Source organism: Dermacentor silvarum, chromosome 4 (genome assembly GCF_013339745.2).
Source record: "Dermacentor silvarum isolate Dsil-2018 chromosome 4, BIME_Dsil_1.4, whole genome shotgun sequence".
In the NCBI taxonomy this organism is placed as follows: Eukaryota; Metazoa; Arthropoda; class Arachnida; order Ixodida; family Ixodidae; genus Dermacentor; species Dermacentor silvarum.
Genome location: NC_051157.2, coordinates 223,450,788 through 223,468,454, shown reverse-complemented (window position 1 = coordinate 223,468,454; position 17,667 = coordinate 223,450,788). Strand labels below are relative to the sequence as shown.

At 46.2% G+C, this 17,667-nt stretch overlaps 2 protein-coding genes across 2 annotated transcripts; one reads left to right on the top strand and one right to left on the bottom strand.

Moving 5' to 3' along the window:
- Positions 1-10,485: 10,485 nt before the first annotated feature.
- On the top strand, positions 10,486-13,818 carry LOC119449298 (uncharacterized). Its single transcript, XM_037712471.2, has 4 exons — positions 10,486-10,649; positions 11,293-11,464; positions 11,997-12,108; positions 12,920-13,818. The coding sequence occupies exons 1-4, from the start codon at positions 10,486-10,488 to the stop codon at positions 13,792-13,794; spliced, it is 1,323 nt and encodes a 440-aa protein (XP_037568399.1). The 3' UTR covers positions 13,795-13,818.
- Positions 13,819-15,933: 2,115 nt separating this feature from the next.
- Positions 15,934-17,050, bottom strand: LOC119448531 (uncharacterized). The gene is made up of 2 exons (XM_037711779.2): positions 17,032-17,050; positions 15,934-16,930 (listed from the first exon to the last, which is right to left on the bottom strand). Exon 2 carries the CDS (start codon positions 16,677-16,679, stop codon positions 15,957-15,959), a length of 723 nt encoding a protein of 240 aa, XP_037567707.2. The 5' UTR covers positions 16,680-16,930; positions 17,032-17,050; the 3' UTR covers positions 15,934-15,956.
- Positions 17,051-17,667: the final 617 nt, after the last annotated feature.

Genomic DNA, 17,667 nt, shown 5'->3' with positions numbered 1-17,667 from the left:
CTTGGTGTCATGCGCTGTACTGCCTGTGGCAAGGTATAAAAAGGTCACGTCTTCTCGCAATAAATCTGTTGATAGTTTGCGCTTCGTGTGTGTTATACGTGTTCCCTCTTTTGTCCATGTCGTTTTGCGCGCAATGATACACGGTCTTAAAGGTTCTATGTAAATGTGTAAATACTGCTGCAGATTCTAGTCACCCTTGCAGTGACCACTGCCAGCGCAGAGAAAATATTTTTTAACAAGAGTTTACTAAAAAGACTACTTCCGCTCTACAATGTCTGTGGAACGCATGGTTAGGCTGGTGCTTCTATACACCCACAGAGACGTCGGCATCAACGTGTCCGAAGTCATGGACCGCTTCGCTCAACTTGTCCGCCGAGAGAAGTTTGTGCTTTAGATAGCGAAGCAGCAAAAATCAATGCAAGTAAAACGCTCTGTTCCTTCAGGTCCATAAGCTCTTAATTATCAAAACCTATGACTGTTCATTAGCTTTTAAAACCGCAGAAATTTTCGCCGTTTATTCTAGCAGTTAGCATCATGATCAAAATTATGCGAATACGAAAATTCATCATCGTCATCATCATCATCATCATGAGCCTATATTTTATGTCCACTGCTGGACGAAGGCCTCTCCCTGCGATCTCCAATTACCCCTGTCTTGCGCTAGCGTATTCCAACTTGCGCCTGCAGATTTCCTAACTTCATCATCCCATCTGGTTTTCTGCCGACTTCGTCTGCGCTTCTCTTCTCTTGGTATTAATTCTGTAAACCTAATGGTCCACCGGTTATCCATCCTACGCATTACATGGCCTGCCCAGCTCCATTTCTTCCGCTTAATGTCAACTAGAATATCGGCTATCCCCATTGGTTCTCTGATACACACCGCTCTCTTCCTGTCTCTTAACGTTAGTGCTAAGATTTTTCGTTCCATCGCACTTTGTGCGGTCCTGAACTTGTTCTCGAGCTTCTTTGTTAACCTCCAAGTTTCTGCCCCATATGTTAGCACGGTAGAATGCAATTATTGTACACTTTTCTTTTCAACGACAGTGGTAAACTCCCAGTCAGGATTTGGTAATGCCTGCGTATGCACTCCAACCCAATTTTATTCTTCTGTAAATTTCTTTCTCGTGATCAGGGTCCCCTGTGAGTAATTGACCTATATAAACGTACTCCTTTACAGACTCTAGAGGCTGACTGTCAAAACTAATCAACAAGAAAAAAAAGTAAGGGATATTCGAAATTATAACGTGGGAAGGATTGAGGAAGCCGTAAAATATGGACGCAGCATTAAATCAGTAAGAAGAAAGCTTGGCATAAGACAAGGCAAGATGTATGCACTGAAAGATAAGCATGGTAATAACATCAGCAATTTCGATGACATAGTAAAAGCAGCGGAATAATTCTATACTGACCTGTACAGTGCCCAAAACAGCCAAGCTACTTTCATTCAAAATAGTGATGAACCGGATACAGAGGCTCCTTCTATAACTAGCGCTGAAGTTAGAAGGGCCTTGAAAGACATGACCAGGGGAAAAGCTGCTGGAGAAGATGGAATAACAGTAGATTTAATCAAAGATGGAGGAGATATCATGCTTGAAACGCTTGCGGCCCTTTATACGCAATGCCTCAGAACTTCATGTGTACCAGAGAACTGGAAGAACGCCAACATTATACTAATCCATAAGAAGGGAGACGTTAAAGAACTGAAGAATTATAGACCCATTAGCTTGCTTTCAGTATTGTATAAATATTCACCAAGATAATTTCCAATAGAATCAGGGCAACACTTGACTTCAGCCAACCAAGAGAACAGGCTGGCTTCAAGAAGGGATATTCTACGATGGATCACATCCATGTCATAAATCAGGTAATCGAGAAATCTGCGGAGTACAATCAACGTCTCTATATGGCTTTCATAGATTATGAAAAGGCATTCGATTCAGTAGAGATACCAGCAGTCATAGAGGCATTGCGTAATCAAGGAGTAGAGGAGGCATACGTGAATATCTTAACAAATATCTACCAGGATTCCACAGCTACCTTGGTTCTCCACAAGAAAAGTAGAAAGTTACCTATCAAGAAAGGGGTCAGGCAAGGAGACACAATCTCTCCAATGCTATTCACTGCATGCTTAGAAGAAGTATTCAAGCTCTTAGACTGGGAAGGCTTAGGAATGAAGATCAACGGCGAATATCTCAGCAACCTCGGTTTGCAGATGACATTGTCCTATTCAGCAACAATGGAGACGAATTACGACAAATGATTGAGGACCTTAGTCAAGAAAGAGTAAGAATTGGGTTGAAGATGAATATGCAGAAGACAAAGTTATGTTCAATAGCCTGGCAAGGTAACAAGAATTCAGGATACGAAAATTACGAGGACATAAATAACCAATTTTGACCGACCTTGCTCATTGAAAGCCCGGCTCACGCGGCGTTTGCCAAAAACACGCTCGGATATTGGGTAGTTCAACTTGCCGCATCATCTGTGGCTTTCGTTTGTCCTTTTCTTTCCTTTTTAGGTACCTGCTTTTATTTCTTTTTTGAAACGAAGCAATACCCTCCTTTCATTTTGGGTGCAGAATAATTGTTGGCGCTGTGCAGGCAGTTAAATTACACATTTTCGCACTGATTTCTCCATTATTCCTCTATTCTTCTACCCATATGGCGCTGCCGCGACCGCAGCATGGCCCAAGTATATATCACGATTTCTGCGATCATAGTTTTGTTCTTGCCTGGATCATCTGTCTTTATGTACGCAAAGTTTACTATCTGTGACTGCGCAACATGTTTATTTGTCTTGTTTGACGCATTATATACAGTGACGTTTGCTCAAATACGTAGATTTATTCGGGACATATATATATATATATATATATATATATATATATATATTGTCACGTAGTAGTGACGGTAAAGAGAACAGTCGTAAAACTGTGTACGACGAAACTGGTTGTTTATTGGGTGAACCTGTGCCCACAAAAGTAAGCTACACTCAAAGCACAACGATAGCGGCGAACACAGTCGGCGATCGTCGAAAATCTGATCAGCGGCGAAGCGCGTCGGCTTTTATACCTGAGTCATCGAAGGTTCCAGATTAATCCGTGATGCCCGCGTGTATTCCAGAAAGTTCTAGACAGTTCGCGTCGGTCATACAATCAGATAACATAAGCGTCGGTGAAAACAGGCAACGGAAAGAAGCATCGATAACGTTCTAGAAACTTCCGATACAGGCGCGTCCTGCGCCGAGCGATAACGTTTAACATTTGTTAGCCGGTGGAAAGCGGACACCGGTGAAAGATAATCATGTATACGTGTCAATACCCTCCCCTTAAAAAGCATCGTCCCGATGTTACAAACACGAAAGCGAAAACAAAACCACGCGTAATAAACAAAAAAAAACAATAACAAAGTAACAAAGTACCTAACGTCGTCAGCGGGCGTAGAAAGGCTTAAGACGCACCACATGGATGACTTCAGGTCGTGCCCGCCGCCGCTGTGATTGCGAAATGCCGTCTGGCACGACCTCATAGTTCAGTGCGCCAATACGTCGGATTATCTTATATGGTCCGAAATAGCGACGCAACAGTTTCTCGCTAAGTCCTCGTCGGCGAATCGGAGTCCAGACCCAAACACGGTCTCCGGGCTGGTACTCGACGTAGCGTCGTCGGAGATTGTAGTGTCGGCTGTCGGTCCTCTGCTGGTTCTTGATGCGCAGGCGGGCGAGCTGTCGACCTTCTTCGGCACGCTGCAAATAAGTGGAAACGTCGAGATTTTCTTCGTCAGCGACGTCCGGTGGCATGGCGTCGAGCGTCGTTGCCGGGTTCCTTCCGTAGACCAGGTTGAACGGCGCCATGTGCATCGTTTCTTGCACGGCCGTGTTGTATGCGAAGGTCACGTACGGAAGGATGGCATCCCACGTCTTGTGTTCGACGTCGACGTACATTGCCAGCATGTCGGCGATGGTCTTATTTAGGCGCTCGGTAAGGCCATTCGTCTGCGGGTGGTATGCGGTGGTGCGGCGATGGCTTGTCTGGCTGTAGCGCAGGATGGCTTGAGTTAGTTCAGCCGTGAGGGCCGTACCTCTGTCGGTGATGAGGACTTCTGGGGCACCGTGACGCAGGAGGATGTTCTCAACGAAGAATCGGGCTACCTCGGCGGCACTGCCTTTGGCCAAGGCTTTTGTTTCGGCGTAGCGGGTGAGGTAGTCCGTAGCGACGACGATCCATTTATTCCCGGACGTAGACGTCGGAAAAGGCCCCAGTAAGTCCATCCCGATCTGCTGGAACGGTCGGCGAGGTGGCTCGATTGGCTGTAGAAGTGCGGTTGGCCTTGTCGGCGGTGTTTTGCGTCGCTGACAGTCTCGGCATGTCCTTACGTAATGGGCGACGTCGGTCGAGAGGCGAGGCCAGTAGTATTTTTCTTGTATCCTCGCGAGAGTGCGGGAAAAACCGAGATGTCCAGCCGTTGGATCGTCATGGAGAGCTTGCAGGACCTCTGGACGCAATGCTGAGGGTACCACGAGCAGGTAGTTGGCTCGGAGAAGCGAGAAGTTCTTCTTTAGGAGAATGTCGTTTTGTAAGAAAAACGATGCCAATCCTCGCCTGAACACCTTCGGCACAATGACGGTCTTGCCTTCCAGGTAGTCTACAAGGCTCCTTAGTTCCGGGTCGGCTCGTGTTGTTCGACGAATTCGTCGGCACTGATGGGTCCCAAGAAAGTGTCGTCATCCTGGTCGTCTTGTGGCGGCGGTTCGACGGGGGTGCGAGACAAACAATCGGCGATAGAGTGCTTTCGCCTGGACTTGTAAACGACGGTGATGTCGAATGCTTGAAGTCTCAGGCTCCATCGTGCGAGGCGACCTGAAGGATCCTTCAAGTTAGCTAGCCAACAGAAGGCGTGGTGGTCGCTCACAACTTTAAAGGGCCTGCCATAGAGGTAGGGGCGAAACTTTGATGTAGCCCAGATGATGGCGAGGCACTCCTTTTCTGTTGTGGAATAATTTGCTTCTGCCTTCGATAGCGACCGGCGAGCGTAACTTACAACCCTTTCTACCCCGTCAGTCCTCTGCACAAGCACGGCGCCGAGTACTACGCTGCTTGCGTCGGTGTGGACTTCGGTATCGGCGTTTTCGTCGAAATGCGCAAGTATTGGCGGCGATTGCAGGCGTCGCTTCAGTTCTTCGAAAGCTTCGACTTGCGGCGTCTCCCACTTGAACTCGACGTCGGCCTTCGTGAGATACGTCAGTGGCTCAGTGATCCGCGAAAAATTCTTGACGAAGCGCCTGTAATAGGCGCACAGTCCAAGAAATCTACGCACTGCCTTCTTGTCAGCGGGCGGAGGAAAGCTGGAGATGGCCGCAGTTTTCTGAGGGTCGGGGCGCACTCCAGACTTGTTGATGACGTGGCCCAAAAACAAGAGCTCCTCATATGCGAAGCGGCACTTTTCGGGCTTTAACGTGAGTCCGGAAGTTTTGATTGCTTGAAGAACTGTTTCAAGGCGCCGCAGGTGTTCTTCGAAGCTTGAGGCAAACACGACGACGTCATCCAAATAGACGAGGCAAGTCTGCCACTTCAAGCCTGCCAGTACTGTATCCATGACGCGTTGGAAAGTCGCAGGTGCCGAGCAAAGACCAAACGGCATGACCTTGAACTCGAACACTCCGTCTGGTGTTATAAAGGCAGTCTTCTCCCGGTCCTTCTCGTCGACTTCGATTTGCCAGTAGCCGGTTTTGAGGTCCATCGACGAAAAATACTTTGCCATGTAGAGTCGATCCAAGGCGTCGTCAATCCGTGGGAGGGGGTATACGTCCTTCTTCGTGATTTTGTTGAGGCGACGATAATCGACGCAGAAACGTAGGCTCCCATCCTTCTTCTTCTATAACACCACGGGGGAGGCCCACGGACTCTTGGATGGCTGGATGATGTCGTCGCGTAGCATTTCGTCGACTTGTTGCCTTATGGCCTCGCGTTCGCGCGCCGAAACTCGGTACGGGCTCTGACAGAGTGGGCGGACATTTTCGTCGGTTATGATGCGGTGCTTGGCGACAGGGGTTTGTCGAACTTTTGACGACGACGAGAAGCAGTCCTTGTATTGCAGGAGCAGAGCTTTTAGTTGTTCTTTCTTATGCCTGGGTAGGTTCTGATTGACGTCGAAAGTTGGTTCAGGTACTATAGTCGTCGTTGCAGTTGCACTGGAATCCGTGAAGGCGAAAGCACTGCTGGCTTGTACTATTTCGTCGATGTAGGCGACCGTTGTGCCTTTGTTAATGTGCTTGTATTCGTCGCAGAAGTTCGTGAGCATCACTCTTGCTTTCCCTTCACGTAGCTCCGCTATGCCTCTAGCGACGCAAATTTCACGATCGAGCAGTAAGTGATGATCGCCCTCGATGACGCCCTCCATATCTGCAGGCACTTCGGCACCGACGGAAATCATTACACTGGAGCGAGGCGGAACGGTGACTTGTTCTTCTAGCACATTCAAGGCATCGTAACTGATGTCTGTATCCGGTGGTATCGCGTTGTGCGTTGAAAGCGTTATCGACTTGGACCTTAAATCGATGACTGCACCATGTTGGTTTAGAAAGTCCAGGCCTAGGATGACGTCCCTGGAGCAGTGCTGCATGATTACGAAGCTCGCCGTGTAAGTGCGATTGTTAACCGTGACTCGCGCTGTGCAGATTCCAGCCGGCGTTATAAGGTGGCCTCCCGCTGTCCGGATATTGGGTCCTTGCCAGGCCGTCCTCACCTTCTTCAACTTGGCGGCGAACGGGCCACTGAAAACGGAGTAGTCAGCTCCAGTGTCGACGAGAGCGGTGACGCTCTGACCATCGATTAGCACGTCAAGTTGGTAGACCGTCGTCGGGCGTTGCGGTTAAGTCGTGGAGTCGGATCACGGCTACGTCGGCTTGCTTCGCTGCTGCTACGTCGCGTCGGTAGGTCTTCTTTCAGCGGCGAAGTGTTGTCGTCAAGGCTCTTGCTAGGCGTTGTGCTGGTACCTCGTTGTGATGGTGCGCGAATCGTCGTCGTCGTTGGCGGCGGAGGATCTTCGGTATTGCGTCGTACAGCAACCGCACCTCCATCGGTTGCTGCCTTTAGTTTCCCGGATAGGGGCTCACGGACCGGCCCCGTGCTGGGCCAGTGTATGGTCGGCGCTGCGGCGACAGGTAACGTCCTGGTGACGGCGAGCGTGAGGGTCGTCATGGTTGCCACTGGGCTCCGGCGAGGTAGTCAGCGATGTCGCGTGGTCGCTCGCCAAGCTGTGGACGTGGTGCGTTGACGGCGAATTAACCCTCGTAGGCCCATCTCGCGGTATGGGCATCGGCGGTAGACATGGCCGGCTTCCCCGCAGTGATAGCAGAGCGGGCGGTGGTCGGGGGCGCGCCAAATGTCCGTCTTCCACTGGTAGCTGCGCTGGGCGACGGGCGGGCGTGCTGGCGGCGGCGGCGGTGGACGACGGAACTGCGAGGTTACGGGGCCCTGGCGCGAGCGCGGAGGGGGGCCTCGACGACGGGCGACGGCGGCGTGGGTAATCGCTTGCGGCTGTGGTTGAAGCGATGCCGGAACTTCTGGCACTTCCAGTGATCGCTGAACCTCTTCTTCAACTATGTCAGCGATTGAAGTCACCTGAGGCTGCGACCTTGGGAATAATTTCTGTAGTGCTTCCCGTACAACCGCTCTGATCGTCTTGTGCAGGTCGTCGGCGCCTGAGCTTGAGCTTTGGCGTAGTTTGTCAGTGCACGGCGGTTGTATTGCCTGGCTCGCATTTCAAGCGTCTTCTCAATCGTTGTGGCCTCCGAAACAAATTCTGCCACAGTCTTGGGCGGGTTGCGCATCAATCCGGTGAATAGATGCTCTTAGACGCCCCGCATCAAGAACCAAACTTTCTTTTCCTCAGACATATCGGGGTCGGTGTGGCGGAAGAGGCGAGTCATCTCCTCCGTGAAGATCGCGATGTTCTCGTTCCGCAATTGCACTCTGGTTTCTAATAAAACTTCGGCCCTTTCTTTTCGCACGACATTCGTGAAGGTCCTCACGAAGTTCTCACGAAATAGGTCCCACGTCACCAGGGTGGTCTCTCTGTTCTCAAACCAGGTCCGAGCAGCATCATCCAATGAAAAATAAACATGGCGCAGCTTGTCGTCGTCGCTCCATTTGTTGAACGTCGCGGTCCTCGCGTATGTCTCCAGCCAGGTTTGATCCACGGTAGGTATGATCCACGAAATGTCGGTGGCTCCCGAGGTTGCTGCAGCAGGATGGGGGACGCTGGTGCTGCCATTTTGGTCGTTGACTTGGCCTTGATTGCAGTGGTCTTTTCGGGAAGAAGTCCGAACTCCGGCACAAGTCCTTGCTGCCTACGGCTAGCTCGCTGGTCCTTGACGACGTTGGTCTCGTCCTCTGGTTTCGGGCTTGGGTCGCGGCTTTGCGGGGGCGTTCGGTGCATGAACGAACTAGCACCTCCACCAGATGTCACGTAGTAGTGACGGTAAAGAGAACAGTCATAAAACTGTGTATGACGAAACTGGTTGTTTATTGGGCGAACCTGTGCCCACAAAAGCAAGCTACACTCAAAGCACAACGATAACGGCGAACACAGTCGGCGATCGTCGAAAATCTGATCAGCGGCTAAGCGCGTCGGCTTTTATACCTGAGTCATCGAAGGTTCCAGATTAATCCCTGATGCCCGCGTGTCTTCCAGAAAGTTCTAGACAGTTCGCGTCGGTCATACAATCAGATAACATAAGCGTCGGTGAAAACAGGCAACGTAAAGAAGCATCGATAACGTTCTAGAAACTTCCGATACAGGCGCGTCCTGCGCCGAGCGATAACGTTTAACATTTGTGAGCCGGTGGAAAGCGGCCACCGGTGAAAGATAAACATGTATACGTGTCAATAAATATATATATATATATATATATATATATATATATATTGTTGCGAGGTTTTGTGTATACAAGCAGTGAACTTTGTTTCCAGCGACTGTTTTTTGCCCTTTAGGGAGTTGTATCTTCGCATTTGTATTTCCATTCTATCTTCGCATTTCTAATGTATATTTTTCAGAACTCCTACTTTTGATATGTACTCACTGATGCGAGTACAATCTCGGTGTAATTACAATACACGACCGGTTACAGCTGGTCCTGCGCAATCTATTGCAACGAGGGCAGTGGCGCACCGCCGGGGGGGATTCGGGGGTTGTAACCCCCCCCCCCCCCCTGAGGCCGACTTAACCCCCCCTTTAGTTTAACCCCTTTTCTTTCCTTGCGCATTTGAGTACTGCAGCTAAGATGTAAGACGCGGAATCGTCTGCACACTCGCAAAAAGCGCATTTCTTGACAGTTTCCAGTGAAGAAATCGAAATTTGTGCTGTTTAGATGGAATTGGCAAACTGTCAATATTCATCCTGGCAGAGATTCTGGGTGCGCTACTGAACGAGGGAAAGCGTCATTGACGTTTTTTTTCTTGCCGTTGCATATGTAGAAAAATGTAAAGAAGGTTCTTGAATGACAAGGATTCATCAAAATATTTGTCCTCAACTTATTCATTTCATGGCCTTTACGTTTTTTCAATACCAGGAATTAGGGACATTTCGTACAGTTTCCTTTTTTCGCCAGCACGTGGCGTATCGACCTTAAAGAATTCGAAATTCCCGCTATGACGTATGCTATGACGCTTAACTAAAGAAAGCGCAATAAAAAGAAACACACCCTGAAGCTGTCGCTTCACCTCGGTGCTTGGAAACGAGCGCGCTTGTGTATCAGCGTTATATCGAAGACGGCCAGCTTAAAGCCCCTATATATAAAAAGTAGCGCCATCCACTTCCCTCCTCCTCCGTTCCACTATTAGCCCCGAGAATTAGCAGTGGCGCCGCCTGGCGGGATGTTTGGATGACGTCACGGCCAGGACAGAAGTTTCGAGGGCGGCCCCGATAACGTGCGTTCGCTTCGTCACACTGTGAAGTGCTGTGCTTGCGTTCGATTTCTGCGCGCTGCAAGCTTCAGATGAACGACGAAAGCTGCAGTGATCGTGTTTCAGGTAAGCAAACAGCGATATCTGTGTGTACAATCGTCATCAGTGCGCGAGCGCGAGCGAGAAATGCCCGCTCTACAGCGTGAATGCCTTGACAGCGGTGGTCGCGCGATCACTTTCGGATATAGTTTCACTTTCACGAGGTTTCTCCGCACTGGATGTCTATGCTTATATGCCCGACAGCGTTTTTGGTACTGTGCCAAGCTTGCTATCTTCGCAAAAGTGACAAGAGCGCTGTCAATATCGAGTCTCGTGAAATCTCTCGAAAGTGAAACTTTGTCCGAAAGTGATCCCCATAGAAAATGCAACCCCAGCTGTTGTGTCAGTTTTCTTGCATACTCACTCACGCACTCTGTTTCAGTTCACGTTTTTCTTGCAATAACTGTTCATTGCATCGTGTTCGTGCACGCGAACAGAAGCAATTGCTTCTGTTCGCTTGCATGAGCGCGTTGTAATTGGTAATGGCTGGAGTTTCTTTCCTGCGGTCCCCTCGTCTCTTCGTGCGGCGTTTTGACTTTCTAGCATTTGTCTTGCAAACGACTGCTATCCACAGTGCGCCGCATGAAGTGAAGATTACCGTTTGCGACTCAGTATTAGATCGAGCCAGCTGTTCGTGCAAAGGAGGGTATGACTACTTGATCACTGGCGGCTGCTGGGCAGAAACCTTGATATGCTCCAAGTACAAATACCTCCATCGCCGGTTGACACCCGAAAGCGCTGTGTTGCACTATGTGACTGGCACTGTTAATTTGTTTGATCTTTAGATATTCAATGTGATTTCTTTATTGCAAGCAGATTCATTTAAAGTCTCCTGTAGCAGATAGCGCCATTCTGTCATCAAAGACTCGCTAATTTTCTTCGTCGATCATTATTAACTCTGAGACACATGTTCCAATTGCGGAAGTGAGGCCAAGCAGTAGTGAAGTCACATTCATTTGGCAGAAATATTTGCTAGAGCCACATATTTCAACCTGTGTTGGAATGTGTGCCTGTTCCAGTTTAATAATTTTTTTTACAGTGAAGGTGTTGTTTTGAAGTGTCTCTTTGTAATAAGATATCACCTGTTGTAGGCTGCAAAGGGCATTATTTGTCTTGGCAGAAAATGTATTCATTCAGACGGAAACTTCACATCAATTACTATTCCAATGAAAAATAAGAAGTTTGAAGAATGCATTATTCGAAAATTATGCTTAAAGACCAAGTGAAATTTGTCTTTTGGAGGTTTATTGTCTTTGGAATTGACATATGCTAACTGTTTTATTTTACAGAAACTACAAGTGCAAACACATTGTAGCTGTACTGCTGCATATAAATGATGCCAAGACTTTTGACAAGCTGTCACCAACTGACCAGCCACAGAAGTGGGGCAAGGAGCACAAAGAGCGTGTAAAACAAAAGTATGAGCCAAGAGCTATAGTCGACCTTCCATGTGCAAAAAAGGTTTGCAAATATATTGGTCTTCTAAAACTGAGTGGAATAAGAGGGCAAACAGAAAGGCCAATGCTGAAACGAAGGGCAGTCGGCTCACAGTGTTTGCTTGGTGAAAATACTCTTGTAAATAGCCTTGCTGTTTGCCTTTTCTTAAGCTGTAAGATCAGTTTCATGATTTCAACAAATGCTCTAGTTTTAGTGTAAACTATGTATTGCAAATGTTATTTACAGATGTCTTCATCAGAGGCACAGAGCACAAATGAAGTCAATGGTGCCATGTGCCAGCTGTTGAGTATAGTTAACATTAGGTGCATCTGAGGTGAATGCTTGACATCTCTTATTATACACAGAAGTAGGATCTAGCACTCTTTACCGTAGTGAAAATATGCATTTTCATGCTTGCTTATCAAGTCCGAGAGGTGTGAAAATGAATGCACAAACCCTAATGCTAACAGCCCAACAGTAACGAGTGGTGCAGTGTTTACGACTAAGTTCCTATCTAGAACATAACATTGCTGCCTCTCGTTGCTACTTTTTCCAGGCAAAAATCAAAAAGACCCCCCAGCTGGAAGGCAACGTACTTGAAAGACTTCTGCAGAATGTGAGCCATCGATCTGCAGCAAAAATGCACTTAGAAAGAGATACTCAATTAGGTATGCATTCAAATTTGGTTTGGCTGTTTGAACCTGTGTGTCATAAAGGACTGGCCAGCAGCGGCGCCTAATCTCCTTATCTGAGAGCAGTAATGCAGCGGGAAAACATGTCCCAATACTGTATAAAACGTAATTTCGCTTGTCTTGCCTAAGCTTGAGTATTTGCAATGTAGTTGATTACATGCCTAATGAGCTGCACTGCAACATGTTGCATAGGCAGTACGCTGTGTTTCGTTGCTTTGGTTGCAACATAATTATTTTAAACAGAACCCCATGTTATCTATAACCATGATAAGAAATCAACCAGTTTTAATTTTAATATGTGCCAGCGTATTTATGTGATTTAGGCAGTCCATTGAGTTTAGCTAAGTGCACAAATATTTTAATTATATTCTTAATACTATATCCAAGGGCGTGTGCAGTTTTCTAAGGCTAGTGCGTTCCAAGTTCCAGTATCCTTCACGGGCAGCTACATGTAGCAAAATGTAATGTTTATCGCTCCAAACATTGCGGCTCCTCTCTTTTCAATAGGCTCGAACGCGTCTTCAAGGCATTTTGCCAGCGCGAAACATTTCCTGCTAAGGAAGTACAAGAGCTGTGTTGCTTTGAAACCTTTAAAACAATTTTTGCCAACTACAAGTCAAATGTAGACGTTATGACTACCACAGCAATTAATTATGCAAACATCTGTGTATTTTGCATCCAAAACGAAGTGGGTTTTATCTGTTTCATCACATTTCTTGCACATGCTAGTTTTCACCATGCTACTGTGAATACTAATTGCAGGCTTTTTTCTGAAAATGTATTTCAGAAACAGAATCCACGTTGGACCCAGCTGTAGAAGCAGGATGTTCCACTTCTGAGCCAGCACTTAAAGACTTAACACTCATTGGTTCTGTGAAGGAGTTAAGGAGTGTTCTTGGGATCAGCAGTGAAGTGACACCAGAAATGCTGCTTCAACGCTTACAGGAAAGCAAGAGTCGTGAAGACATTATAATGATTGAAAGGTTAACAAAAGATCAGGCAAAATCTAGTCTCTGGATGCGCCACAGGGTAGGCATGATCACAGCTTCTATTGCCTACAGCATATTTACCCGTGTAAAGACATTAAGGACAAAGATGGGCCCACATGATCTGAGACCCTTGATAAAAAAAGTGATGAGGCAGAATAATGACCATACAGCAACAATGTGTCGTGGCAGCACACTAGAAGGCAGTGCAAGGAAATGCTACCAAAGCCAGCGAGCCAGTCATGAGAACTTGGTTGTCAGGCAGTGTGGACTTTTCATTATGGAAGGCCGCCCTTACACGGGTGCAAGTCCAGATGGACTAGTAAAGTGCAACTGTTGTCCTGAGCGGGTACTGGAAATCAAATGCCCCGAGTCCATGAAAAAATTCTTGGAAGAGAATATGGAGAAGAACAAAGAAATAGTTTTGACTCAATACCTAAAGCGTGCAACCACATATTTTTGCCAAGTGCAGGTGCAAATGGGCATCACAGGGGTTCCGCATGTAGATTTGTTTGTATTTTTCAATGAGCAAGACAATATTTGCATTACAGTGCCATTTGATGAGGCCTATTTCAGTGATGTAGTTGAAAGGTCTTCCTATTTTTTGAGCAGTACATACTGCCACATGTTCTTTCTACATGAAATGCTTTGCTTCTGTTGCACATGCAATTTTTAATGCACTGCGTGTAACCAAACTGCAGCCTCCCTTTTTAAGCCACGAAAATGACTGATATATGAGGTTTAACATTCCAACGTGACAAAAGTGTTATTAGGGATGGTGTAGGGGGCAGTTATACATCAATATGGGGTATATAAGCACCATGCTATTGCCTTTCTCGGTAGGAACGCAGCCGAGAAATCAACCTGCGACCTCATGTTCAGCAACAGAGTGCCATTGCCACAGTTAACTCGATACATAAACCATAAGAAAAGTTGCATGTGCAATCATAGAAAATACTCCTAGATAGTTTGGACACATCTGCAGTATGAGGCTTTGTACTTATGTACAGTGCAGTCCACTGTGAAAGGGAACACTCAGATGTGGGGCCCTAACTTGTCTGGCATCCTAGCTGCAAGTGGCTGTGAAGGCAATGTCAATGCACTGCACAGGTGTGTCAAAAGGAATGAGAGCTACCAACTACAAGTTATCTGCTCCAAGTCTATGCGATTTTACTATTGCGAGAGAGGAAAATCCAGACACGCTCTGCACTCAAGTGTTCCCTTTAACAGTGGGCTTCTCTGTACACTGAGCAAGAAAATGCAAACACGGTAGCAGGCTGTAGCACACAAAAAATTGCATTACCTGACCATGCAAACCCATTATTGTGTAAACGGCCGAGTCATGCAGTGGCTAGAGCATTTTGTGATGCAACCTCAAACCATAACAGACACTAAAATGACAGATTAGGAATCGCATGCAGTGCAGTTGTCTATGTGGCATTCTTTGCATTTAATTTTTGGGTGACTGCATTTTGTAATGTGACTGTGATACTGTCAAGAAATAACTGTGATATAAAAAAGTCATCCCGGGGATAGTCACTTGTGGTTTATATTTTATGCCCAGCTTTCTACATGGGTATTCAATCATACCTGTATGTGAATTTTGTGTTAACTCACACGGCTTTCATTCATACAACAATGATGAAGAAAAGTGCACAAAGGCATTATAAAGATGTTCTCATTTTTTGTGTACTGCTCATGTGGTCATGTTTGTGGGATACTTGGCCGATACTGGGGTAGCCAGACAACTGTTGCACTGTACAGTAGGTATCTGTAGTTTTGTTTGCTTCATTTCGGGCTGGTGTTTGTTTTGTGATATAATTGGTATGGGTGACTGCATTTTGTAATGCAAATGTGATACTGTAAAGAAGTAACTGTAATATCAGAAAGTCATTCCAGGGAATGACAGTAGTCACTTGTGGTTCATGTGCCATGCGCAGCTTTCTACATGGGTATTCAATCATGCTTGTATGTAGGTTTCGTGTTAACTCACGTGCTGCCACTGACATACTGTGATACTAAAACAAAGATATGCTGACAAGCATTACTGTGATATGTGATGATATAACTGCATTATGAAACAGCTCAACAGTGAAGCATGCGTCAAAATTATTTTTATGCATCGCTTTTCTCATAAAATTTGCTATTTGGCATCGAAATTATTGAAATAAACTTTTTATGCATTAAAAATGCAACAGTCATGTATTTCTGGTGCCAAGGAAAACTAAAAGTGGTGCTTCTTGACAAGAAGCTCGAAATGTTTTCCAGTTGGCTTTACTGTTAGTGGGCGGTGTTGTAAGAAAAAAATGCTTTTTCGAGTACACTCCAAATCATATAGACCAGAACTACTGACACAGCTCGTGTTATTGTGTACATTTTAGGACCACTGCACTTACTACAGCCAGAAATTTTTCTTATGCTCAGGCTAATTACAGTGTAGGTGTGCATATTCATAAAAACTTCACACTGACTGGTTCCTTGGATAATGTTTTTATTATTACACCAATTAGTTAGTCACATTTATTAAATATCAGACTTTGTATGGCAGCTCGCAAATGCTGAGCACGAGTTCGCGGGATCGAATGCCGGCCGCGGCAGCTCATTCGATGGAGGTGAAATGCAAAAACACCCGTGTGCTTGCGTTGTAGTGCACGTTAAAGAACGCCAGGTGGTCAAAATTCAACCGGAGCCCTCCACAACGGCGCGCCTCATAATCAGAATGGTTTTGACACGTAAAACCCCAGAAAGACGAAGAAAAAGCTCACAAAGCTAATTTAGTAATCGCTGTAGAACTAATTTGTGGAGACTTAACCTGATAAAATACACATGCAGATGTTATCATTTGAAAAGGAACTTGTTACTGAACAACGGCTTTGAGAGGTTCACAGTGCCAGCAATTACTTTGAATATGCAGTCAATGTATGGCACAAGGTCAAGATCAAAACGATTTTTCAAAATGCGGTACAGTTTCATCCTTTGAATGGCCCTCTCCACATGTACTCGGGCAATTGCTATGGACTGATTTCTCCTAGCTTCCTCTGTAGTAAGCTGTTTTTCCATGAGGAAGGGAGGTCTGATCATTTTTATGTTTTTTTCTTTGCCAAGTTCACCGATCAGGAAGCCTTTATCTACCATTACACTGTCAAAATGGGGAATACACTTGTCAAGAATGCTGCACTGCTTTGTGATGTATGTGTCAGATGCGTTCCCGCCATACGCCGGACTTATATAGCTGATTAAGACACCTGGTGTCTCACTCACCAGTACCTTTGCAGTGTATGTGCGCTTATAGTGGCTGTACGGGAGGAGCCTCGACACAAGATCTTTTGGGCGCTCAATTTCTATTTCAGTGCAGTGAAGCACCATCCTCGTGTCTTTGTATTCTTTGAAATACATTGTAAGACAGTTGACAACTGCAGTCTTCGATGGCCAGAAAACTGCATGCTCAAGAATACTTGCTAGAATTACAATCGAATCCTTGAAAATGTTAGACGCAGTTGTACCTTGAACACTAAACAACACTGCCAGCAAAGAAAATGTTAAATCATGATAGAGCTTCATGAATGTGAGAAGCACAGCATCATCATCACTCAAGGATAAGCTTCGCGTTCCTTGACGCAACCTTGCTTCTGTGTAACGCTCTGCTATGTTGTAAAACAACTCGAAAGAGCTTATACCTGTGAGCACAACAAGACCATTTTCATCAGGAACTTTTGCAATTGTGATAAGCTGTTCCCTGGCAAACAAGAAGTTTCTAGTATCGACCTGAATTCCAATTTCTTTAGAGAGCTTCTCAGCTTCAGCAATAATCTCTGAAAAAGAAAAACAAATTGAATGTAACAATAACATAACTTATAGCAGTCACCAGTATTAACACAAACAGCAGTAAAAGTGCTGCAAATTGTTCTGGTACCTTCTGAATTTGTAATGCGATTGCCTGAAGTATCAGCCGGAACCTCTGGAGGGTGGAAAAATAAAATGAAATGAAACTAATTAAAAATAACCAAGTACTCTACATCACAGTAAATGACATGAGGGCCCACATGCAACACAATTTGGCACATGAACATTTGCATTACTTGAAAGATAAACGTACCACAGCACTCTATTGGTTCTGTCTCGTCGGCCAGTGGTGCATCAATTGGTTCTAACATTGAGCTGCTCGAGCTCTCGTCTGCCCCATCTTGGCATTTTTCCACAGCATCAGTGGGAATGGAAGATGTCTGTGGCAACTGGTAAGAGCGTATGGGAACGCCCTTTTCAGCTGAAATGGAAATCAAACCTTGCAGTGCATAGTAATGCAATAGCATTACAAGCGCTTCCGATTGGGATCGAAATTCTCGATCGCGATTAACTCTCTTCCACAGCTTACGCGAGGGAGGCAATCGCGATCGATAATTTTCATCTCGGTCAGGCCGGATCGCGGTAGAAAGTGTCCCATGTGGCACACGTTTAAGATGGCTGGGAATTGTTTTAATACTTAGACAGTAATTACTCGCTGTTACCGTGAATAATACGCTAGACAACCGAGGGAGCGCTCTTGCGGGTA

What these genes read in the sequence shown, in the direction of transcription:
- LOC119449298 (XM_037712471.2), top strand. Translation starts at nt 10,486, where the DNA reads ATGGCTGGAGTTTCTTTCCTGCGGTCCCCTCGTCTCTTCGTGCGGCGT. An exon ending in ACCTTCCATGTGCAAAAAAG is followed by an intron (nt 11,465 to 11,996) that starts GTTTGCAAATAT and finishes TACTTTTTCCAG; the next exon opens with GCAAAAATCAAAAAGACCCC. An exon ending in AGAAAGAGATACTCAATTAG is followed by an intron (nt 12,109 to 12,919) that starts GTATGCATTCAA and finishes AATGTATTTCAG; the next exon opens with AAACAGAATCCACGTTGGAC.
- LOC119448531 (XM_037711779.2), bottom strand. Translation starts at nt 16,679, where the DNA reads ATGAAGCTCTATCATGATTTAACATTTTCTTTGCTGGCAGTGTTGTTT.